The sequence below is a fragment of the Hemicordylus capensis genome, chromosome 2, assembly GCF_027244095.1.
Source record: "Hemicordylus capensis ecotype Gifberg chromosome 2, rHemCap1.1.pri, whole genome shotgun sequence".
Taxonomy (NCBI): domain Eukaryota; kingdom Metazoa; phylum Chordata; class Lepidosauria; order Squamata; family Cordylidae; genus Hemicordylus; species Hemicordylus capensis.
In genome coordinates, this window is record NC_069658.1 from 144,723,100 (window position 1) to 144,747,122 (window position 24,023).

Sequence of the window (24,023 nt, forward strand, 5' to 3'; positions counted from 1 at the left end):
AAGTAGGGGTGCATAGTATATAGTATTATACCCCATGCATCTTGGAATGCTCTCCCCGTGGCCATCCGCTCCTCAGTCTCCATCAGTTTTTAGAAAGTGTGTGAAATCTTGGCTTTTTATCCAGGCTTTTATATGAATATTTCTGCTGCTGCTGCTTTGCATCTTTTGTGGTTATATTGTGCTTGTTGTTTTTTTTTTTTAAATCTTTTAATCAGATCTGTACTTTGTATTCTATATATAAGAATTTAATTTTTGTAGTGAACTTTAGGTGTGGACTTTTAGGTGTGAACCGCCTTGAAATTGTTTTAACGAAAGGTGGTATATAAATTATAAATAAAATCTTTAATTAGGCTTATTCCCATGTAAGCGTGCCTAAGATTAAAGCCTTTGGCTGCAATCCTATACACATTCGCCTGGAAGTCCCGTTGAAATCAGTGGCTCGTACTGAGCACAGGCTTGGACAACCCTTACAACAAGCCTAAGTATACTTCCTTAAAAGGTCCACTGAAATCAGTGGGACTTACACCCGAGTAAACATGATTAACGCGGGGCGGGGGGTGTTTGGATGACTCACTTGGGGCTTGCAGTACTTCTACAATAGGTTTCGCTATTGCTTCTCTCAAGGGACTCGCCAAACACAAAGGGCTATCATGCCACGTCGCTTTAAAAAAAACAACAAACCCATCCCCTGGGTATTCTTGACAAGGTATGGAAAATAGCACCAAGAATCTGTGCGAGGCGTGAGCTTAGCAGCCCTCTGAATCATCTAGAACTAGGCCAGCAGCAGCTCTATTCGGCGAGGGGCGGGGTGGGTACTGGCAGCGCGTGGGTACTGGCAGCCCCAGGCCAGCTTCCACGTTCCAACTTCCCGTCCTCTCCCCCAGGCCTTTGGGTAAGCTCAGAGCGCGCCTGCCACCTCCTGGCTTCGCTTTGGAGCTCCCTGAGAAGTCGAGCGTGGATTGGCTGGGCACCTTCGGATGGGCTCTCTTTGATTGGCTGAGGCGAACAGGGGCTCCTTGTCCACCTCCTGCCTCAGCTTGATCATTGGGTGCTGTTGAGGGTGGGGCGGGAGCGGGAAGTAGCCCAAGCTCGCATGCGATTGCGTAGTGGGAAGGGTTGGGGTGAGAGAGAGACGGGCTGGGGTGGGGAAGGGGAACAACCGCATTTTGCACCGGTTGGAGTCAGGCGTGGACTACGCGTCGCCTTGCTCTCTCGCCGACTGCCTCTTGCCTCCGGTCGCCGCGATGCCTCTGCAGTTTGAACTGTGCCCGGGCCGCCTCATCGGGGGAGACCACCCCTGCTTCATTATCGCCGAGATTGGCCAGAATCACCAGGGAGACCTCGAGATCGCCAAGCAGATGATCCGCGTGGCCAAGGTGGGGGCCTGGGGCGTGGCCAGCTGGGTGGCGGGAGACGGAGGGAAGAGGCCGCACGGTGGGCTGGTTATCCCTTGTGGGTGTGCGATTTTTTTGTTTGTTTGTTTAAACTGTACTGTGGTCCTGAGAATGGAAGATGCCCCCAGGGTGAGATTATAAATTTTAATCAGTAATAACAGCAGTAGTTGGAATTCACGTATTTGTGCTGTTTTAATATATGGATGCCTTGGGAGCCTGTGTTTGCATTTCGTATAGTTTGGCTCCAATCCCTTCTTGACCATGGACTCATCAGCAGTGTTCTGGTGTGTTTTTACTCCACGATAAGGACTGGTCCACTCCGGCTTAGTCAGTTATACTTTATTTCAAATTAAAGAGATCAAAGCAACATGCAGTGCATGCATAAGAGGAAGAAAATGGTTTTTTAAAGTAATCAATGAATTAAAAATGATGGCAGCTATCTAAGAACATAGTAGAAGGTGAAAGCCATTTCAAGCAGTGGATTTAAAATCCTGGATCAGGAAGGTCTTCCCCTTCTGTCTAAAGATGGTGTCCGCTTAATCTCTTTATGGAGACTGTCCCACAAATGTGGTGCTGCCACTAATAAGACCCTGTCCCTGGTATCTACAAGTTGAATAACTTCTAATGGTGGACAGCAAAGCAAAGTCCCTATACCTGATTGAACAAGCTCATACAGAGAGGGTGGTCCTTAATATCACCTAGACTCAGATTTAAATAACTGCAATATCAAGTCAAAATTTGTATATATGGGCACACCATCACAGACAGAGCTTTCACATCTGTTGGCTCAGATGCAGTGCTCTTCACAAATGTAGCTGCTGTTCATCAAACATAGAGAAATCAAGCATGTGAACTAGGTCTTAATCCTACCAAGTTAAATGGAAGATCATCACAGCAAGGGGAAGATCTGTCTGGCCCCAGCCATTGGCCAGACAATGAAAAGTGGTCCGTGTTTAGTATCCTTTTCCTCCTCCCCCCATCCCACTCCACCTGAAAGAACTAACAGCTATTTTGTGGTTGCTGAAGTAAGGGAGAGGACAAAGGAACCAAGCTGCTAGGTAGGGGTGTTTGTTTGTTATACTTGCTATAATCTGTTAGAAGCCACCTTGGAGATCATTTTATTGAAAGGAGGGATATAAATCTTCTAAATAAATAAGCAGGACTAATTCCTGGTAAGCGTGCATAGGATTACAACCTCAGTGCCCTTGGGCAAATCAGTATCACGCAGCCAGCATTCCCCAGTGGTAAAGTAAAGTTATGCCATAGAGTCAGTGTTGACTTCTGGCAACCACAAAACTGTGTTGATTTTCTTTGGTAGAATACAGGAGGGGTTTACCATTGCCTCCTCCCATGCAGTCTGAGATGATGCCTTTCAGCATCTTCCTACTTCGCTGCTGCCCGATATAGGTAACATGGGAACATAGGAAACTGCCATATACTGAGTCAGACCATTGGTCTATCTAGCTCAGTATTGTCTTCACAGACTGGCAGCGGCTTCTCCAAGGTTGCAGGCAGGAATCTCTCTCAGCCCTATCCTGGAGAAGCCAGGGAGGGAACTTGGAACCTAGATGCTCTTCCCAGAGCGGCTTCATCCCCTGAGGGGAATATCTGCAGTGCTCACACTTCTAGTCTCCCATTCAGATGCAACCAGGGCAGACCCTGCTTAGCTATGGGGGCAAGTCATGCTTGCTACCACAAGACCAGCTCTCTCCAAACATACCAGCGGAGATCCGAACCAGCAACCTCTTGCTCCCTAGGCAAGTTACTTCCCCGCCCTAATAGTAGTGAGGAGAAATACTGTCTGAGATAACTGGATAAGGTATGTACACTATTTTGTACTTGGCAAAGTGTTATATAAATGAAGAGAATAATAGGCTCTGATCTACAAATTCTCAAGTGCTGTTGAGCTATGTAGGATTTTCTTAGTAAAGCATGTATAAGATGGGATTGTAAGAGGCCAGTCTTGCACAGCTGGAGGTAAATCTGGTTGTAATAAATATATAACCTCTCTCTTTCTGATGTGTTAGGGTGTGTGTATGTGGGTTTAAATTTTGCAAAATGTTTTTACATGGGTTAACATTAAAAAAAATGGCAATCCTGCCCTCCCACCCACCCCCCACAAGCATCCCCTCTACCACCTAATTTGACACATGTGTAGAGCACGCCTATTCCACAACAAAATGTGTTCGTTGTTAAAGTAACACAGGACTCTCTGCTGTTTGCTCTGGTTTAATCACCTTAAGGGGTATGTGTGAGCAGGTCTGATGGGGCATGTTCAGTGGCCTTGCTCTTGTGCAATGATGTGTTGTGGTTGTGTCTTTGTAGGAATGTGGAGCCGATTGTGCCAAGTTCCAGAAAAGTGAATTGGAGCACAAATTCAATAAGAGAGCCCTGGCGAGGCCATACACGTCCAAGCACTCCTGGGGGGAAACCTATGGAGAGCACAAGCGCCACCTGGAGTTCAGTCATAACCAGTACAAAAAATTGCAGCAGTATGCAGAGGAAATAGGCATTTTCTTCACCGCATCAGGCATGGATGAGGTAATTAGGAAGTACAGGGTTTCATTCTTGGTTTGAAGAGAAACTCTCCACTTTGAAATGCACCTGCAGTCTGTGGGCACTGGGCAGATTACTGTGCTAAATCAGGGTGCACAGTGTAAGCCCTCCTGCAGGTGTTGGATTCCAACTCCCATCATCCCTGGTGATTGACCACTGTGGCTGGGGATGATGGGACTTGTAGTCCAACAGCTGCTGGAGGGCTGACGTTGTGCAGCCCCTCGGAGGATACAGTGCAAGGTGCTCCTAGGGATGCGAGGACTCTAGCGTAGCTTCTGTTTGTCTCTGCTTTTCTCTAGGCTGAGAGCCGGCATGGCATAGTGGTTAGAGTGTTGGATTAAGACACGGAAGACCCCAGTTCAAATCCCCATTCATCCATGAAGTTCACTGGGTTACTCTGGGCCAGTCATGTATCTTAGTCTAACCTGCCTCATAGGGTTGTTGTGAGGAGAAACATAACCATGTACTCCACTCTGGGCTCCTTGGAGGAAGAGCAGGATATAAATGTAAAGATAAACTGCATTTTGCATTAAGCCTATCACGATCACTCTTTCCCCACAAAAAGTGGCTTTTGGAGGTGCCAGTGCAGATCGAGGTGTGTGTGTATGGAGTGGGTGGGTTTGACACTTTCTCCCTGCACTATTTTCCCACCAAAAATCTCCTTCCCTCTTTATAGCTGTTTGCTATAAATAATTCATTGAGGGTGGGGGGAGTGTTCTGGTAGGAAAACAGTGCAGGGAGAAAGTGTTAACTGCCTCCATGGTCTTGCTCTGCATTAGGGTACCCCGAGGCTGCTTTTGGTTGTATGTGGGGGGAAAAGAAATTTCCACTTTAAATCAGTCTCTTAATGGTGGGCTTGACCTAATGTGTAATTCGGCCTTTGCTTGCTGAAACTGATCTGGAACATTTCCAGACTGCACGCTATCACAGTGTCGCAACGGGTCCCTTAAGTGTGCTTCCGTATCGCCTGTGTTTTGACATCGCAGCCCCTGTGTTGTAAGGAAGATGCCGTTCGTATTTCCGATGCCTCCTTTAGGATTTTATTGCTATGTCACCACCCTATAATAGTGCATCTGCGTTGCAAAAAAATAGCTGTATTTGCCCATTGTAGGAGGCTTTCCCCCTTACAACAGATCTCTAATGTGGTTTGACTTTGGCGGCACAAAACCTTATAGTTTACACTGCTTTTTGTGGTATAAGATTCGCATTTTGGAAAGCACCCTGGAGTGAGGCTGATGACCTGCCACCCAACATTCCAATAAGGCAAATAGGTTGCCAGACAAAATACAAAGTGCTAGTTATAACTTACAAAGCCCTAAATGGTTTAGGCCCTGGGTATTTAAGAGAGCGTCTTCTTCACTACAAGCCCCACCGCCCATTGAGGTCATCTGAGGAGGTCCATCTCCAGTTACTGCCATCTAGTTTGGTGGCTATACAGAGACGGGCCTTCTCGGTCGCTGCCCCCAGATTGTGGAATGTGCTCTTTGCTGAAATACGATCCTCCCCATCTCTGGCCATTTAAAAAAAAACACCTGAAAACCCATCTTTTCACCCAAGCTTTCTCAGCTTCCTAAATTTTTAGGTTTTAATCTCTGGTTTATTTTTAAGTTGTTAAATCAAGTTTTTGTAAATGCTTTAAACTGATTTTATGCTATTGTTAACCACCCAGAGATGAAAGTTTGGGGCAGTGTACACATTTGATAAATAAATAAAATTAATAAATAAATAAAAATGAGCTTCTGTGTGGGAGTTTCTTAAGGGTAGCAGGCAAGGGAGATCAGGAACGAGAAGAAGGGGGTGGCTCTCTGGTTGTCTTTGGCCCCCATTGGTGATGTTTTGCCTGTCCCCATCCCTTATATGGAGGTTCAGCATGTGTGAGTGTGCAAGAAGTATTTCATTCCACTCCTGTGTGAATGTCAATATAATATATATAGGTTAGGCATGGAGTATACATTCCGTGGCCTCAAGCAGACCATACAGAACAAGAACCAGAAGAACAAAGTGTCGTTGGTCACATTGTCATCAGATTAATGTTAAGTCACTTTCTAACGATTGGCCATGAGGTAGTTATGGAGCAATATCTTGTACATGTTGATTGATGGCAGTTATGGAGCAATATCTTGTACATGATTGATGGCAGGGAGGACCGGAGGTCAGAGGCTTCTGGTTCACAGTTCACTAATACAGATAAACAGTTGTGAAGTAACTTTTTGGCTACTCTTGAGGATCATTTTAATCTAGTACTTGTGGTAAACTCAGAAATGCAGTTGTCTCTACCACAATCCTTCAGTATAGCCATAGTAGTTTATTCATACTGCTGCTGGCTTCTGGGGAAGGAAGACTATCTTTCGGACCAGGGTTTTTACTGATGAATGGGATATGATTTGTCTTCATAGATGGCTGTGGAATTTCTGCATGAACTGGATGTTCCGTTTTTTAAAGTAGGATCAGGGGACACAAACAATTTCCCATACTTGGAAAAGACAGCAAAAAAAGGTAAATAATAACTCTTGCTGGATTTTATTATCACCTTTTCCCATTCTTCTATGCTCCAGCAGGCAAACTGGTGTTAGAGGGTTGATTCACATGCTATTGCTCTTAATGTGGGAACTTACATAATCAACTCCCCCCACTCAGCAGTCCTGTTCAGGGCTGGTTCAGATAAACAGTGACCATTACATATGAAGAGGATGGGCTTGTGTTGTAAATGTGCTCACCCTGACATCCTCAAATGATGTGCTACTGTGATCTCTGCAAGTCCTTTAATCATATGAAAGGGGTGATTATCCATATCATCTCTCTGCACACTGTTGGGGCACACGTACAGAGGGGCTATTCTAATGATCCCATTTCTTCACACATTTAAAGGACATGCTGAGATCACATCAACGCATCCTCATGTGTAGCCGTTGTTCATGTGAACTGGCCCTCAGATGTTATGTTGTAAAAGTGTACAGATATCTGTACACTTGTACATGTGCTTGTGTGAATGTCTGTACTTGAGTTCATTTTAGAACTGAATCTGGGCACAGATCCCTCAAATGCATGGTACGGATAACCATACTGCTGTACCTGTGTTCAACATAACATTGACCTATTATTTAATAATAATTCTTTAAAACCCACCATATTAATTTCCCACATTGTGTATCAAAAGTTTTTCAAATAGCTGAACTGAAATATTTGATACGGGGTGGAAGGGCAATGAAAACACTTAAGGTGGCTAAACGTTATACTCAAACAAATCCAGAACTTTAGGTGGAAAGAAATTGCTGAAATACTCAAATCAAGAAAACATGTGTACTCTCACATACTTCCTAGGGATCTGAACAACATTTTATTACAGCTTAAAATTGCCAAATGTGCATAATATAGCATTGTCATCCATTCATTACTTGTGCATTTTAGGAAGCAGTAACAGACATCCAGACTAGCATTGCACACATGCAGCAATGTAAGTTCCAAACTATTGCTGAGTATGGGAAAGGGCGACTTTCACCAATCTCCTCTTTTCAAACCCACCATGCATCAGCAGAATATGTCCTTGAGGCTTGCACAACCCTCAAGGACATATTTTGGTGAGGCATGGTGGGCTTCAGAGGGAAGGGGAGATAAGCAAAAATCACCCCTTCGCTCAAGCCATAGTGCATTGGTAGTCTGGAATTTGCACTCCTGCATGTGCACATTGCTAGTCTGGATGTTGGTCAATGATTTTTTTTTAGAAATAGAAATTGCAAAGCTTTACGGCCATCACTGAAAAGTCCCATCCTTATATTTCTTATACTGCAGCAATATAATCTCAAGCAGAGTCAGAGGGCTGGGATGGGGAAATGTACAGAAGGATTCCTTGAAGTAGGCAGGACCCAAACTGTAGAAGGCATTAGAAGATTCATTAGCACGGATAACCCAGAGACAAACGACTCTTCCAATGGTGATGGGATGGTTATGAGCTGGAGGCACATGTTGAGTTGTGGCTGAGTAAGTCGGCACAGAGACATGCAGGTCACAGGCAGACAAAAATTAAATTGGCAAGTCTCCGATTAGTTCAATGTAACTGGAGGAGGTAAAGTTGCAAAGCTTAGTTAAGATCAATTTGATGTCCATGGCCTTCCCATCCAGGTCGCCCAATGGTGATTTCCAGTGGAATGCAGTCTATGAACACGATGAAGCAAGTTTACCAGCTTGTGAAGCCCATCAACCCAAACTTCTGTTTTCTCCAATGCACCAGCGCTTACCCTCTTAATCCTGAAGATGTCAACCTTCGGGTCATAACGGTCAGTGAACTGCTCTGGTGGGGATTTAACTGCAGGGGCAAGGTGCGCTCAACAATAGTTGTAGCCATTACCCTGAGATGCCTCCTTTCGATTCTGTTGTCATCGGTCATGGTAATAGATCACGGGTAGTTGTGAATTGGCCACAGCTGAAAGCAGAGTCCTACAAAGAGTGGAAGCCTCCCCCCCGCCTCCAGTGGACTTAATTATGTCTAACTCTGTGTTGCGTTGTGGCCAGAATATCGTGTGTATTAAGCACAAATGGACAACTTCATATCCGGTCGTAACAGCCCTATGCAACTGTCCCCTGTATCCTGTTTATTGTGAATGTGGCTGCCTTCATAATTCACATCCATTTTTCTGTCTTTTCAGGAATATCAATCGGCCTTCCCAGATATTCCTGTGGGCTATTCTGGTCATGAGACTGGGATAGCCATTTCGGTCGCAGCAGTTGCTATGGGTGCCAAAGTACTGGAGCGCCACATCACACTGGACAAGACCTGGAAAGGAAGTGATCATCAGGCATCCCTGGTGCCAAGCGAGTTGGCGGAACTGGTGAGAAGTATCCGGATGGTTGAGAAGGCCATGGGCTCTCCAATCAAGCAGCTCTTGCCTTGTGAAGCAGCCTGCAATGAAAAGGTAACCTTACTCTTGAATACTAAGGACCTTCTATCATGAATTCAGTTATTTTTCCTGGTTAATGATGGACTGCAGTATTCATATGCATGCATCATAGAACAACAACAGATATTCTTGCCTAGTGTATGCCTGCCACTGTACATAGTTCTATTGTGAGGTGGGCTGCTGACTTTAGTCAATAGATTCATCAACCAAAACTGTAAGTTTTTGGCACAGAGCATGGTTTGAAGGCACATGATGTAGCAATCCTGCTGAAGCTATGCTAGTCTTAATTTGTGCCGTAATTGAATGGGGGTAACTGCCTGGGAACCCTATATGTGCTACCTTAAGTTCTTTGGTGGAAAAGTCGGATAGAAATGTAAGAGAATAAATAAACTGATGGCAACCAGTGGCCAAGATGGCAGCCAGTTAGCAGCAGTATTCACGAGCTCCTGCCCTAAAACTGGTCTTCTCTACATTGGAGTTGAAAGCTCTCAACCAAAACTCCACAAACCATGACAAATAAAAGCAAGAAGAGAGAAAACAGGAACAGCCCTAACAACCTGCCAGCCAAGGCAGGGAAGCAGAGGAGGTTTGACTCCTACATCCATACCAACAGAACTGTAAGTATAACCTTTGCACTCCCTACCAAGAACAGATTTACAGTCCTGGGTGTAGAGAATGCTCCCTCATCTCCCAAGGAGTCTGCTGCAAGGGAGAATGTATTACATTGGGCACCTCCACTATTGAAGATCTCCGGCTTGCAAAAACCCCTGGAGCACAAAGACAGGGGATCTAAGAGAGCCAGATGCTCCTGCAGCCACTCATGTGGACCCTTCCCAAGATATTTCGTAGATGCATATTTATTAACAGAAATGGTCAGACAAATCCTAGGACTCTTAAACACAATTTTGACAAAAGTAGATAAGCTCAGGCATGTCTTTGATGCATTTGTGCTACACAAACATACAGTTAAACCTCCAACACATCTCCCAGCAGTATCCAGGCAGCTCTCTCCTCAGCCCCAGTTGGGACCTCTGCAACTGCCAAAAACATCCCATTCATTTAAATCAATGTGTGTACTCCAAGCCTCCAACATGCTGCCTCAGTTCACAGTGAATCACACTAATATAGGGAGATGACAAAGCCCTAATAAACACCCTGCTATTAAACTGTCATCCAAGATCTATAGACTTGAAAGTAATCTAATTCTTAACCAGCAACCCAGAGGCTAAGATAACCCTGCTTACCTTCTCTAACTCCTCACTCAATCTCTCATCCAGTTATGGGGGCATCTCTCATTCAACTACAACATAAGAACTATCAGAGTCTTCAAGGACTCCATGGTAAAGCCTCTTTTTGTAAAGAGACTTGGAAGCAAAACAACTCCTGCACGTGACCTAGATGATGATGCCTGTAGGGAGATGAGTAAACAGCCTGCAAATGACTCTGCTGAACTCAACCAGATGCAGCAGACGAACCCTTTATGGCCTGAAGAGAATGAAAGCCATAAATCCATAGTTTCAGGTTGTGCAGAAACTACTCAGGGCTGTTCAAGCTCAAGCATAGCCACTGACAACACCTCTCGACTCATACTCAGATCTCGGAGACAGTGGAAATGAGATGGATACTCCTCCCCCTCAGGCCACACCAGAAGGACCCATTAGCACAACTACCCTTACCAATCCATGCACAAAGACTGCATCCCCCTCCTAGGACAAGGAGGAAAGTCCACTTTTCTGACATTATTTCCAACACGGACACTAACCTTGATTCAGAGATTGGGCACAGTGAAACGGACATCAGTGAAACCCCTTCCTCAGAACCAGCCACCATGAGGAGTAAGGTTACATCTGACCTTGCCCAGCCCCAACATATAACACGCTCATGCGGGCTCCCCTCTGATGGCGTGGAGCCCCAGGCAAACCATGCAGAGACAGAACTGGCCCAGGAAGGGGCCCCCACACCACATGCAGCACCCCAGGAACAACAGTTGTCACACGCAAGTCCCGAGGACTAGGGATGTGCACAGAAACGGTGGTTTCGATGGTGGTGGGGTATCTTGCTTTAAGAGCAGGGGCGGGTGCACTTACCCCTTCTGCCTCTTTACCCCTGCCGATGTCCGTTGTTTGAATAGCCCATCGGGACGACAGCGTACCTCCCTGTCACTTGTTGCCCCCGTTTTCTGGTTATGACCGGAAATTGCCAGCACACCGGTGACTTCCGGTCATATCCAAAAAACAGGGGCAGCAGCAAGGTACACTGTCCTCCCAATGGGCTATTCAAACAATGGATGCCGGCGGGAGGGGTAAGTGCACCCTCCCTCGCTCTTACGGCACAACCCCCACCGCCTTTGAGCCTCTCTGCCACAGTTCTGTTTACATCCCTACTGAGGACCTGAGGAAAGGAAATGTATGCCAACTATTATCTATGCTCTCTCAGGGTGCTGAAGAACCTCAAATGTTCCTCATAGAGACAGAAACCCCAAAGGAAGGGTCCCCTGAGCTAACACAGCTACATCACAATGCAACCCTTCTATTGTTGCTGAAGCACTCCAGACCCTACATACAGACAGTGCTACTACCCCACAGGAAAGGGCCTCTAGGTTGTACTCATTGCCCCAAAAGCAGCAGTCATCACACGCTACCACCAGGGGCCCTGTCTTGTCTGCTGTGGGCCCTGGAATGTTATTTGCCAACAATCCTCAGTTTGATGACATCACTGTCTTAATCTCCCCAGTTAATTTGTCTGAGAAGCGAGAGCTGCCTGCTTCCTCTGTGGAGTCTATGCCTAGATAGAGGTTTGGTGGCCCCTGAATTGAGAGCTCAAGATTCCTTGTTTCCACTGTCTTCATGCCAGAAGCATGATTACAATCTCCAGCCTCTGCCTGTTGTGTCACTGAAAGTACAGCTGGGACTAGCTGCAGTGGAACCCACCCGCAAGAGACTACCCCCCCTCAACTGTGTGGTGCCCTGCACCCAACCCATCACTAACCCACTGGGAATCGCTACACTGGCCCCTGCCAATACCAAGACAGACCGACATACAAAAGACCAACATACGGTCTCCCTCCTGCCCTAGAATGTGGTCAGCTGGAACTCCAGCTGTAGAGATGTCTCCTTCATAAACTACACCTCCATGCATGACATCGTAATGGTGCAGGAAACCTGGACATCCACAGACTTAGCACTTAACAGCTACAGCTCACACTCACTTTGAGCAGACGCCAGCATGGGCAAGAGCAGACCCAAGCGTGGACTGGGAGTGCTAGTTTCCACCACCCTGTGTGCATCATCCACAAGTCTTCCTTCATTCAAACAACATTATTATGGTGGTGGCAATCTGCTTCAGACACTGCATCTTGCTAGTAATCAATATCTACCCCTACAGAGAAGGAAATCTCAGGTCAGGAAGCTGTGGCATGAACTGGAATACTGCCTGACAGACTACCTATCTCCTTTCACTAATGCCTACATTGTGATAGGAGGAAACTTTAATGCCAGGCTAGGTCCTGACGATGACAATGACAACTTCTATGCACGCCTACTAGGTGTGTGCCTGGAGCCACAGCAGCAGCGGTTCGTTAGAACTGGTGGTGGTTCAGTACATGCTGTTGAACTGGGTCAGCCCAGTTCAAATGCTTTGCTTATAAAGGGGAATCTAGTAAGGACAAGAAGTCAAATGACACTGGTTTTTGTCTAGCCCAAATGGCTAGCTGACGATCTCCACATCCTTAATGGCTCCATTGAAACTAGTCACCCTGCAGAATTTACCTTTTGGGCCAGGACTAAAATGAGTGTCATCGACTATGTAATTGTTTCTAACTCTAAGTTTGCAGACCACTTTGAGTTCACACCTCAGTTTCACAGCAACCATTTCCTAGTCACCGTGTGCTTAAAACCTTTTGCCTGGCAGCTCCATGCAGACGCTGTTTACCAACCTCACATCCCATGAGTGGGAAGAGCCTGCCACATCAAATGGTCCTCCCAACTGGACAATGCAATAATGGAACAATTCTCCTCAAACACTTTCAATCCATTCGCCTCTCCCTGTTCTCTGTAGACTCCTCTAAATTAATCCTCAAAAGCTACAGCAACCTAGTGCAGGAACTACAAAAGCACCTAACCTGCAGAAACAGTGGTTGCCCCAAGCCACTCCTGCATTGCTCCAAACCTTGGTTTGACTCCGAATGCATTGAAGCAAAGAAAATGCTCATCGCTAACTACAACACCTACAAGGCCAACACAAGTTTTGTGATGGCGCAGGACCTGCTCAAGCAGAAGAGGCAATACAAGCAACTACTCAAACACACACAAAAGACATCATTAAAGCTCCTTGGTCACATTTTCTTCAAGCCGCTGGAACCAAAGACTCAGCCCTCTTCTGGCGAATCACCAGAAGACTGGGGGCTCACAGTAATAGTTCCCATCTTTTAAAAAGGCAGGAAGGACGACCCAGCCAACTATCGACCTATCAACCTGCTCGGCACCATCAGTAAACTCTATGCCAGACATCTATATTGGAAAGCCAGTGTGGTGTAGTGGTTAGAGTGCTGGACTAGAACCGGGGAGACCCCAGTTCAAATCCCCATTCAGCCATGATACTAGCTAGGTGACTCTGGGCCAGTCACTGCTCTCTCAGCCTAACCTACTTCACAGGGTTGTTGTGAAAGAGAAACGCAAGTATGTAGTACACCACTCTGGGCTCCTTGGAGGAAGAGCGGGATATAAATGTTAATAATAAAAATAATAAAACTAAGGGACTGGCTGGAACAAGAAAACATGCTGGCAGAGGAGCAGGCCAGATTCAGGGAGGGATGGTCCACAATTGACTAGTGCCTTGAACTTCAGCACTTCATAGAAAAATACTCCACTTGCAACATAATCTCCCTATATGTTGCCTTCATTGATCTCAAGTCCGCTTTTGACTCCATCTCATGGAAAAATTGGAGGCTTCCTCAATTGACTGACGCCTGCTACTCATTGTTTGTCTGTCTGTCTGTCTGTCTATCAGATTTGTACACCGCTCCAAATTTCTGCGTCTGGGCGGTTAACAATAACATAAAAACAAGTTCAAAACATACATAAAAACTTAAAACAATTTAAATAATTTAAAATCAAACAGATTAAAACCTACACAATTTAAAAAGCTGAAAAAGCTTAGGTGAAGAAGTGGGTTTTCAAATGCTTTTTTAAAAATGTCAGAGATGGGGAGGATCGTATTTCAGTAGGGAGCACATTCCTCAATCTCAGGGCAGCAACTGAGAAGGCCTACCCCTGTGTGGCCACCAAGCGAGCTGGCAGCAACTGGAGACGTACCTCTCCAGATGACCTCAATGGGCAGTGGGGCTCATAATGAAGAAGATGTTCTCTTAAATATCCCAGGCCCAAGCCGTCTCAGGCTTTATAGGTTATAACCAGCACTTTGTATTTTGCCCAGAAACCTATTGGCAGCCAGTGTAGCTCCATCAGCAAAGGAGTAATGTGGTCTCTCCGAAATGACCCAGAGACCAACCTGGCCGCTGCATTCTGTACCAACTAGAGTTTCCAGACTACATACAAAGGCAGCCCCACATGGAGCACATTGCAGAAGTCAAGTCTGGAGGGTACCAGCATATGTACCACTGTCTTGAGGTTCTTCACCTCAAACGTACACAGCTGGTGTATCAGCTGAAGCTGATAGAAAGCCCCTCTGGCCACTGCCTCAACCTGAGATACCATGGAGAGGTGTGGATCCAGAAGTACTCCCAGACTGCATACCTGTTACTTTTGGGGAAGTGTGACCCCATCTAGAACAGGTAGATCAAAATTATCTCTGGAGTTCTGACCCTGCACAATAAGTACCTCTGTCTTATCTGGATTCAGTCTATTCTCCCTCATCCAGCCCATTACTGCTTCCAGGCAGACATTTAGGGAGGTTATGCCATCTCCTGATGATGCTGACATGGAGAAGTAGATCTGGGTGTCATCAGCATATTGATAACACCCCACACCAAATCCCTCTCAGTTACCTTGCCCATAATTTCTCAACTCTGAGGGATCTAATGCAGGCTTCTTTAAAAGAGGTCTAATAATTGCCTTCTTAAGACAACGAGGCATCCTTCCCTCCCTCAGAGAAGCATTTATGATTTCTACCCGGCCTCCTACAACAGCCTCTCTGCTAGATAGAACAAGCCATGTTGGACAAGGGTCAAGAGAACAAGTGGTAGGCCTCATCACTCTAAACAGCTTATCCACATCCTCTGGAGTCACAAACTGAAACAGATCCAGTCGAACGACATAAGAGGAGTTGCTGGATACCTCCAGTTCAGACATCACAGTAATTGTGGGGTCTCCATCTAAGTCGGCCCGAATACGAGAGATTTTATTTGCAAAAAATTCATTAAAACACACCACAGCGGGTAACTAATGGTTCCAAATTCTGATTCAAGGATTTCATTAGTACTCTGCATAAAGGGATACTCGTTCTAAGTTTATTTCTCCCTTGTTAAAGAATTTGCCTGGCTGCACCAATCAGTTTTATTTAATGTTTTTGCTGTCTAGTTTTAAAGAAATGTTTTCTGTTAATGTGGCCAAGTTTTGTTTTATCGTTTCTAAGTTTTGCCAAGTTTTTATTGCCCAATCTGCTTTTGTTTGTTGATTTTATGCTGGTCTATGACCGAAATAAAAAATGAACTTAGTACTTTGCATGATGACACATCTGTGAAAGTTAGATGCAACTCCAAAGAACACTTCTCTAACGCTGCCCCAACCCATAAGGGTGTCAAACAAGGTTGCATACTTGATCCTCTCCTGTTCATCTTCTACATTAACGACATAGTGGGTCATCTAAACAACCCAGACTTCCACCACCACCTAAAGCTGGCAGAGAGAAATATCTCCCGCCTGCTCTACGCTGATGATGTGGCAATCCTCTCAAGGACCCTATAGGACTTAAAAGAGCACTGAGGGTCCTTGCCCAATTCTGCAAGGAAGACCTGCTGGAAATCAGTTACCATAAAACCAAAATCATGGCCTTTGCTAAGAGACCAAGGACGTACTCCTGGCGTATAAACAGGAATGACATCAAACAGGTTTTATGCTTCAAATACTTGGGGATGGTTTCCCACACTTCTGGAAGGCCCATGGTGGCTATGTTGCCCAAAATGCCCAGAGAAGTGCCGCTGCCATTCTAAAATTATTTCGATCAAAAGGGAGCCAGTACATACGTGCAGAGCCCTCAAGCTATTTCAAGCTAAGTCAATGGCAAAACTTGTATACAGTGCCCAGCTTGGCCCCTTTTTCCAACTCTGCCCCAATAGAGCTCATCCAATCCAAATGTCTAAGAGCAGTACAGCAAGTCCCCCATTGTGTCTCTAATGCCACTCTACGATTGGAAACAGGCCTGGTGAAAGTAGAGGCCAGAGTGTGGCTGTCCACTATTGGCTGAGATCTTCCCTCCTCCCAATGGGTCTAGCCCCCTCAACATGAAGGACGGTTTCCAATCCACATGGAAGCAATCTCTATCCCTACTTGGACTCTCCCCTCCCCACCTATTCCCCTTGGGTTCCGAGTGGGCCAGGACACTTATCAAACGGCTCACAATTGATGCAGAACGCCAAACCGACTTAGATAGGTCTCTGAACTTCCTTCTGTCTGAAAGTCTATGGCACATAACACCACCCTGCTGGATACCTTAAACAGCTAGAAGTACCTAACCACAGAAGGGCTTTTAGCCTGGTTTGCTGTGATGCCCTCTTCTCAGCTGTCCTCAAAGGAAGATCCCTTTCCCGGAACATCTGTGCCCCTGCAACGCAGGACAAGTCAAAACGATTGCGCGTGTCCTCCTTCACTGCCTGTTCTATAGAGATGTATGAATCACCCTTATTCTCCCACTACTTGACAGGATGCTCAGGCCAATACTATGTCTCTCTTTTACTCTGACTGTAATCCATCTATAACATTGGCAGGTTCTGCACGCAGCATGCAGAATTAGCCGAGCTCTGACTGCCAGCAAGCACTGACTTCTTCATTCATTCAGCCCTACTGCTTTTAAAGTCTCAGCTTATCTTCTGATATTTCATAGATGCTGTCCTACAGATTTTGGCATTGCAGCAATGTTATAGCTTATAGCATGCAACGTTTAACAGCAACTCATAGATTTTAGCCCTACCATGACTTTATAGTCACATGCTACTGTTTTGGCAATTTTACAGCTCCTTTTATCACTTTTACCAGACATTCATAGTTGTTAGCCTTACAGCAACCTTATACTACTCTATTGTATTTAGCTGCTTTTAATTGCTTTTAATAGCACCCCTTACATACTTCTTTTACCTTGTGTTGGCCTCAGACCATAAAAGATTGATAAACTCTAGTGGTATAATAACTCCAGTAAACAAAAATGAGACTTTCTTCTGACCAGCTGATGCTAATGCTTTTCTTATCCCCTTTTTGTTTCTGAATCTGGCCTCTATATTACTGATGGGTTTTGGGGAAAGTAAGTTTGTAATCTAGTGCCCGTCAGGACTGATTCTTATGTTGTCATTGTCACACAGTTGCCACCAAAACCTCACTTCTGGTAGGATTCCAGGCTGCAACAGGAATAGTTTATTTATAAATTTATTATTTGTTCACCACCCCAGACTTCAGTCTCTGGCTGATTTACAGCGAAATAAAATGAACTGAAACAAATTAAAGACTTAAAACGAGAGGAGAGCTGGTCTTGTGGTAGGCAAGCATGACTTGTCCCCTTAGCTAAGCAGGGTCTGCCCTGGTTGCATATGAAAGGGAGACTAGAAGTGTGAGCACTGTCAGATATTCCCCTCAGGGGCTGGAGCTGCTCTGGGAAGAGCAGAAGGTTCCAAGTTCCCTCCCTGGCTTCTCCAAGATAGGGCTGAGAGAGATTCCTGCCTGCAACCTTGGAGAAGCCGCTGCCAGTCTGTATAGACAATACTGAGCGAGATGGACCTACGGTCTGATTCAGTATATGGCAGCTTCCTATGTTCCTATGTAATTTGAAACCACAAATCAGTTATTTATAATAAAAAATAACCTGCTGCTTTTACCTGCTGACTCATCACATTTTGCTGAGGGCTGCTAATACTGCCTTGGGAAGGATCCCAAATGATGCTGCATAGTAATGTTGTTGTCACTGTAACAGGATATAACTATAATTGAATGAAAGGGTTCAAAGAACATGGGGCCCCTAGTTCCTGAGACCCCTCCCTCTTTTCTTCCTTATCTCCCTCACTCTGAGGGGCCTCCAGAGAGAGGGGTGAACACGGGCCCCCTCTCCCCAAGCCTGCTGCCACTGTAGCATAGGCAGGTTGAAGCAACACACTGTAGTGACATGAGAATATGCTCTCTGTAATCCACCTTCCTCGTTGCACATTCAGGCAGACTTGAAAGTGCCCAAATTCTCCACAGAAATCCTTTCCCTGGTGACTGCTATCCTAAATTGAGGTACCCTACTTGGACCCAGGGCAATATACCTCTATTCAAAAGCAGTATTTGCTTCCAAGGTATGTTGTCGTGTTTAGAGGTAGTATACTTCTGAATGTCAGTTGCTGGGAGATGAGCCATGGTGGGGGAAGGCTTTTGCTTTCATGACCTCCTTGTGGATTTCATAGCACATCAAAGTGGCCACTGTTAAAAACAGGCTACTGGACTCTGATTCAGCAAGGCTCTTCATATTCTTTTTGCTGTGGCTTTGTTTCTCTGTGCATTTGATGGCCCTAGCTGAGTGACCTAACCCAGGAGTCCTTGGACTCTAACTCCCATAATCCCTAGCCACAGTGACCAAAGGATGATGGGAATTGTAGTCCAGTAACATCAGGGGACCCAAGTTTGAGAACCCTGACCTAGCCCAGTAGTCACTCTTTTGGACAGGTATGCTACAATATTAATGCCATTCTAGTGTACGTTATTTCACACATGCAGCCCTCTGTCTTGGTGTCGTGTTGCCTCTCGTCTCCTGAATAAAGGAATCGATAGCAGCATAATACAGGAGGGGCAGCTTAGAGTCTAGGTCTGGTTCTCTGCCAGTCTCAGGCCTAGGAGCCCTCTTCTTCCAGGCCAGGTGTGTCCCAATACCCTGTCTTGAATCACTTGTGGCATCCATATCACAGGTTCACCATCTCATGGCTGTTAATTCTCCAATTTATCTTTCTGTAGTTGGGCAAGTCTGTAGTTGCCAAAGTGAGAATCCCCAATGGCACCATGCTCACCCTGGACATGCTCACAGTAAAGGTGGGTGAACCCAAAGGCTGTCCCCCAGAAGACATCTTTGACTTGGTTGGCAAGAAGGTCAAGAGAAACATTGATGAAGATGAAACTATAACTGAAGATGCAGTTGAAAATCATGTGAAAAAAGTGAAATGCTGAATGAACAGTCTCTGTACAGTGTGTGAAATGGGACCTCAGGATGTCCTGTGGCAATATGCTGAAATTGTAGCAGCTAAAGCTAGAATGAAGAGCTTTGGGGAAGCAAACCTCCATGAGATTTTTTCTTTCAGGTGGGCAAAAATGCTAAAATAGCACTTCTGTCGTTGTGAACGAGACTTTAATTGAAACTGGACAGAATGTATCCTTGAAGGATTTTCAGTGGTTCTTTATTGCAAGGCACATTATTGCAAGGCCAGAAAGGCACCACACCTGCACAATTTCTAATTTTCCTCCCACATCTCTAAAAGTTTGACTTTTTTCGTTTCTCGCTAAATGTGTGCAAACTGCAGATCGAGCTCTAAAATGGCCACTAACCTGGTCAGCTAGGCAAGTAAGTAGAGCCTCCAGGTGACCAAGCATGTAAGCAGTTGTGCATTGGAAAACAGTCCCCCAACTCCTTTCTAGGCTACAGAACAAGTGGCTAACATAGGCATTCATGTGGGGTTAGGCTGCCCAGTTAAAACAAAAACATTGTGAGCTAGTATTGTGTGTAGATGTTTTTGTAGTGCTGTTGTACATAGTCCAACTGGGGAGGAAAAACCTCATATGCACAACTGTATTTTTAAGAGAAAGAAATCCCCCTCCCCAGGCTCTTCCCAGTTGTTCTTGACCAGTTCCTCTGGACAAGCTCCTAAAATAAATTTTAAAATAATGTATCTGCAAAAGATGGTCTCTTGAATTAAAGGCTTTAGTGCAGAAATATTAAACGCACCCTAACAAACCATTGCCCTTGGTGATATACTGCTACTGTTTCTTGTAGGTGCAATGCTAAGGCCAGTTGGGTCTTGTATCTCTTTTCTTTTTAAATAAAAAGATGGCCAAATAGGTAACGCCAGCGGGCAATATTTGTACTAAGCTCACTATTGTGCCTGAGAAGCCTCGTCCATATGCAGTAGTCTAACACTCTCTGTGAAAGGAGCTGATCCAGAGGAACTACTAGGGGGATTTTCCTACATGTTGTTTTACATGGCTTGTTATAGAATAGTACTGGTTGAATACCCCTAATCTGGACATCCAAAATCTGGAATGCTCCAAAATCCGGAAAAGTTATTGCGTTGAAAATTTTCTTGCAATTAGTTTTGATTACATTTACAGCTACCTGTAGTTATCGTAAATTCAATGCTTATTTGCTTTTATACTTTAAATAAAACCTTTAAAAATACAATGTACAGTAACCTTTCATGTTTAGACTTGGGTCCCATGCCCAAGATATCTCATTACAGTGTGCAAATATTCCAAAATCCAGAAAAGTCCGAAGCCGTTTGGATAAGGGATACTCAACCTGCATCTCAAACTATGTGCTACTTTATGCAGTAAGAAAATAGCTCTTGCACCTGTGAGCCCAAAGTAGCTATGCAAAAGCTGCCCCCTGCATCTCTTATCTCTCACTGATTGGCTTGTGGGAGGGGTGCATCTACTTCACTGCTGAAGCAAAGAAACAGCAGGATTATCTGTGCACGCCCCCGCCCCCCGGATGCCCATTCTATCTCCCATGAGCTACTGCTCTGCATTCATCGGCTTCAAATCTGGAAGCACACTCTGAACAATAATTCAGGCAAAAGCACAGGCTGACATCCGGAGCAGCCTTGTCGTAGCAGAAAGGAAGACATGCTCGCATGAAAGGAGCTTTCCCACTACCTGTCTGGCTACACAGCCTCAGGCGTGCAAGAAGAGGGAGTGAATTTTGATAGCGTTCTTTGGCTATGGGAGTGCTCTGTGTCACCCTAAAATGTGGCCTCAATGGCTGTCTGACCCTCGGACACATTTTTGGGTGAGACAGCATTTTCAGAGCCAGAACGAATGGTCAAAATTTGCTTCTCCCGATTGCGCACCTAAGGCTGTGCAGCTAGGAAAGCTTTAGTTTGTGCCAGTTACTGGAAGGCTGGCTCTGGATGTCAGCCACTGAGCTTGAGGTTCCCCTGAAGTCAAGTATTTCTACAAATGTTTTAGGGTGTAAGAATGCAATGTTCAGGGAACATGGCTTAGAAAAAGGTGCAAATACTATCCAAAGTTTGGGACACTGTTGCAAAATTAAGACAATATAGAATGGCTATGTATTTGGGATAGCGATCATGAAGGAAGCAATTCAGGCAGGCAGCATCAGTGATTATGGAGAAGCACAGCATGAGAAGCCTTGCATCTAATCACTTTGACTGGTGCCTTTAATAGACAGAAGAAACCAAAGGCTGCAATCAGAAGCATACTTATTTGGGAGGGAATCCTAGTGGGGATTTACTTCTGAGTAAACATGCTTAGACGCAAGGTGTAGATTGCCAAGCATCTGTGTCTCATGTCAGCCTTCCCAGATTTATCATATGCTGTGTAGGATGATGACCAGATTTCTCCTAATCCACTTAAAATCCTATCTGGTTAGTGGTGCATATATACTTGCCTTGGCCTTGCTGACTTCGTAGGTATGCTAATATACTTGGAATAGGGTTCAGGGGGGATTGTCTTCACTTGCAGTTCAGTTGCTTTTAAGCATAGCCCTGGGTCTAGAGGGTGGGATTAGGATCATGTTGGCTCATCTGCACCACCGTGTGACCTCTGAGCTTTAGACATCACATTTGCATAGGCTATTATGCATCTGCAGCCCACTGTGCATAGGTTGCACTGCATAATGCATATGCCACAAAATCAAAGTGCAGTACAGTATATATATATGGCTTGCACCTTCACAGTTTTGGTTTGATGCACCAGGCGTCTGTGCAAATATGCTATTCCCACGGGTGGACAGAAGTGGGGTCTAGGACAGGATGGGGGAGGTGGCCCAATCCTGACCCTTTACCATACATTTGATCAGCTGTCTGCATTAGACTTATATCAATCCTGATTTTCTCATTCTATAATGCTTGCCTTAAAAGATGACTGCAAAATAATGACTGGTTGATTTATTGTTATTGAAAACAATAAAATTTGTCAAGACAGAAGTGTACTTTCTCTCCCATATTTATCATATTTCTATACCGCCTGATTTATACATCTTTAGGTGGAAGACATAATCCAAGTTGCAATATGAAAAACAAAACAGTTTCACAGAATAAAACCAATTCAGAGTAAAACAATTAAACAGTTTAAAATTAGTTTTAATTAAAAGTCTGAGAAAAAAGACTTAAGGGTCTTTTAAAAAAGCAATCAGAGATGAAGCTCTTATTTTGACAGGGCGTGCATTTCAAAGTCCTGAGGCAGCTACAGAGAAGGCCCAGCCCCAAGTCACCACCAGATGAGCTGGTGGCAACCCTAAGCGCAATTCCACAGATCTTAATAGGCGGCAGGTTCATGATAAAGAAGGAGGTCTCCTAAGTACCCTGGACCTAAGCTATTCAGGGCTTTTGTATTTTTCTCTGAAAAATTGGCAGCCAGTGCAATCCTTTCAGAATTGGTGTTCTATGGTCCCTTCAGGTTGTCCTAGAGACCAACCTGGCTGCCACATTCTGTACTAGTTGTAGTTTCTGGAGTATGTACAAAGGCAGCCCCATGTAGAGTACATTACAGTAGTCAAGCCTGGAGGTCACCAGCCTACGTACTACTTTAAGGTCATTTACCTCCAGAAATGGGTGTAGCTGACCTATCAGTTGAATAAAAAGCACCCCCCTGGCCTCTGCCTCAACCTGAGAGTGAGTTTTTTTAAATCCAGGAGCTTCCAGGAGGAGTGTAACCCATCTCTCAGGTCGTGACTCCCCACAATCAGTACCTTTATCTTATTTGGATTCAACTTCAGTTGACCATACTTTAAAAGAAAAGAAAAAATTATACCACCTTTCCAAAAGGCTCAGGGCGGTTTTCATTAAAACAACACCATTAAAATCAGTTAACAATTAAAACAGAAATTATAAAACAGCATAAAACAATAATTAACAATTAAAACAGCATAAAACAACAATTAAATATCCAGAACAATTTATAAAAAGCTGAGAAAGCTTGATTGAAGAGATGTGTTTTCAGAAGTTTTTTAAAATTGGCAGAGATGGGGAAGCTCGTTCCACAAGGAAACGCATTCCACAATTTCGGGGCAGCAACCAAGAAGGCCCCTCTCTGTGTAGCCACCAAACAAGTTGGCGGCAACTTCAGATGGACCCCCTCAAGTGACCTCAATGGGCGGTGGGGCTCATAGCGAAGAAGGTGCTCTCTTAGATACCTAGGGCCTAAGCCATTTAGGGCTTTATAAGTTATAACTAGCACTTTGTATTTTGCCCGGAAACCTATTGGCAGCCAGTCGGAACCGGTCGGAAACGGTTTGAGCCGGTCTGATCCGGCCAGAACCAGTTTGAGCCGGTTTGAACTGATCGGAACTGGTCTGAGCCGGTCTGAACCATCAGAACCGGTTTGAACCGGTCGGAGCTGGTTTGAACTGGTCTGGGCCGGTCAGAACCGCTGTCAACTGGTCGGAACCACTTTGAGCCGGCCAGGACCGGTCTGAACTCTCTCACAATGCAAAATTCCCTAAAATCCATGTAATAATTTCTCAGCCAAAGCAAGATCCATCTGTACAAAAGCAGTCACCCAGCTATTATCATGGCTGAATGCGGAATTGAAATGGTTGGAACCAGTTTGAACCATCAGAACCAGTTTGAACCAGTCTGATCCGGTCGGAACCCGCTTGAACCACTCTGAACCGGTTTGAACCACTCTGAACCGGTCAGAACCAGTCTGAACAGGTTTGAGCCGGTTGGAACTAGTCTGAACCGGTTTGAACTGGTCTGAGCCGGTCGGAACCACTTTCAACCGGTCAGAACCGCTTTGAACCGGCCGGGACTGGT

At 45.1% G+C, this 24,023-nt stretch overlaps 1 protein-coding gene across 1 annotated transcript; it reads left to right on the plus strand.

Moving 5' to 3' along the window:
* The first annotated feature begins 1,129 nt into the window (after nt 1-1,129).
* NANS (N-acetylneuraminate synthase) lies at nt 1,130-22,193 on the plus strand. The gene is made up of 6 exons (XM_053299468.1): nt 1,130-1,376; nt 3,720-3,935; nt 6,347-6,446; nt 8,070-8,224; nt 8,594-8,860; nt 18,994-22,193. Exons 1-6 carry the CDS (start codon nt 1,245-1,247, stop codon nt 19,201-19,203), a joined length of 1,080 nt encoding a protein of 359 aa, XP_053155443.1. The 5' UTR covers nt 1,130-1,244; the 3' UTR covers nt 19,204-22,193.
* Nucleotides 22,194-24,023: the final 1,830 nt, after the last annotated feature.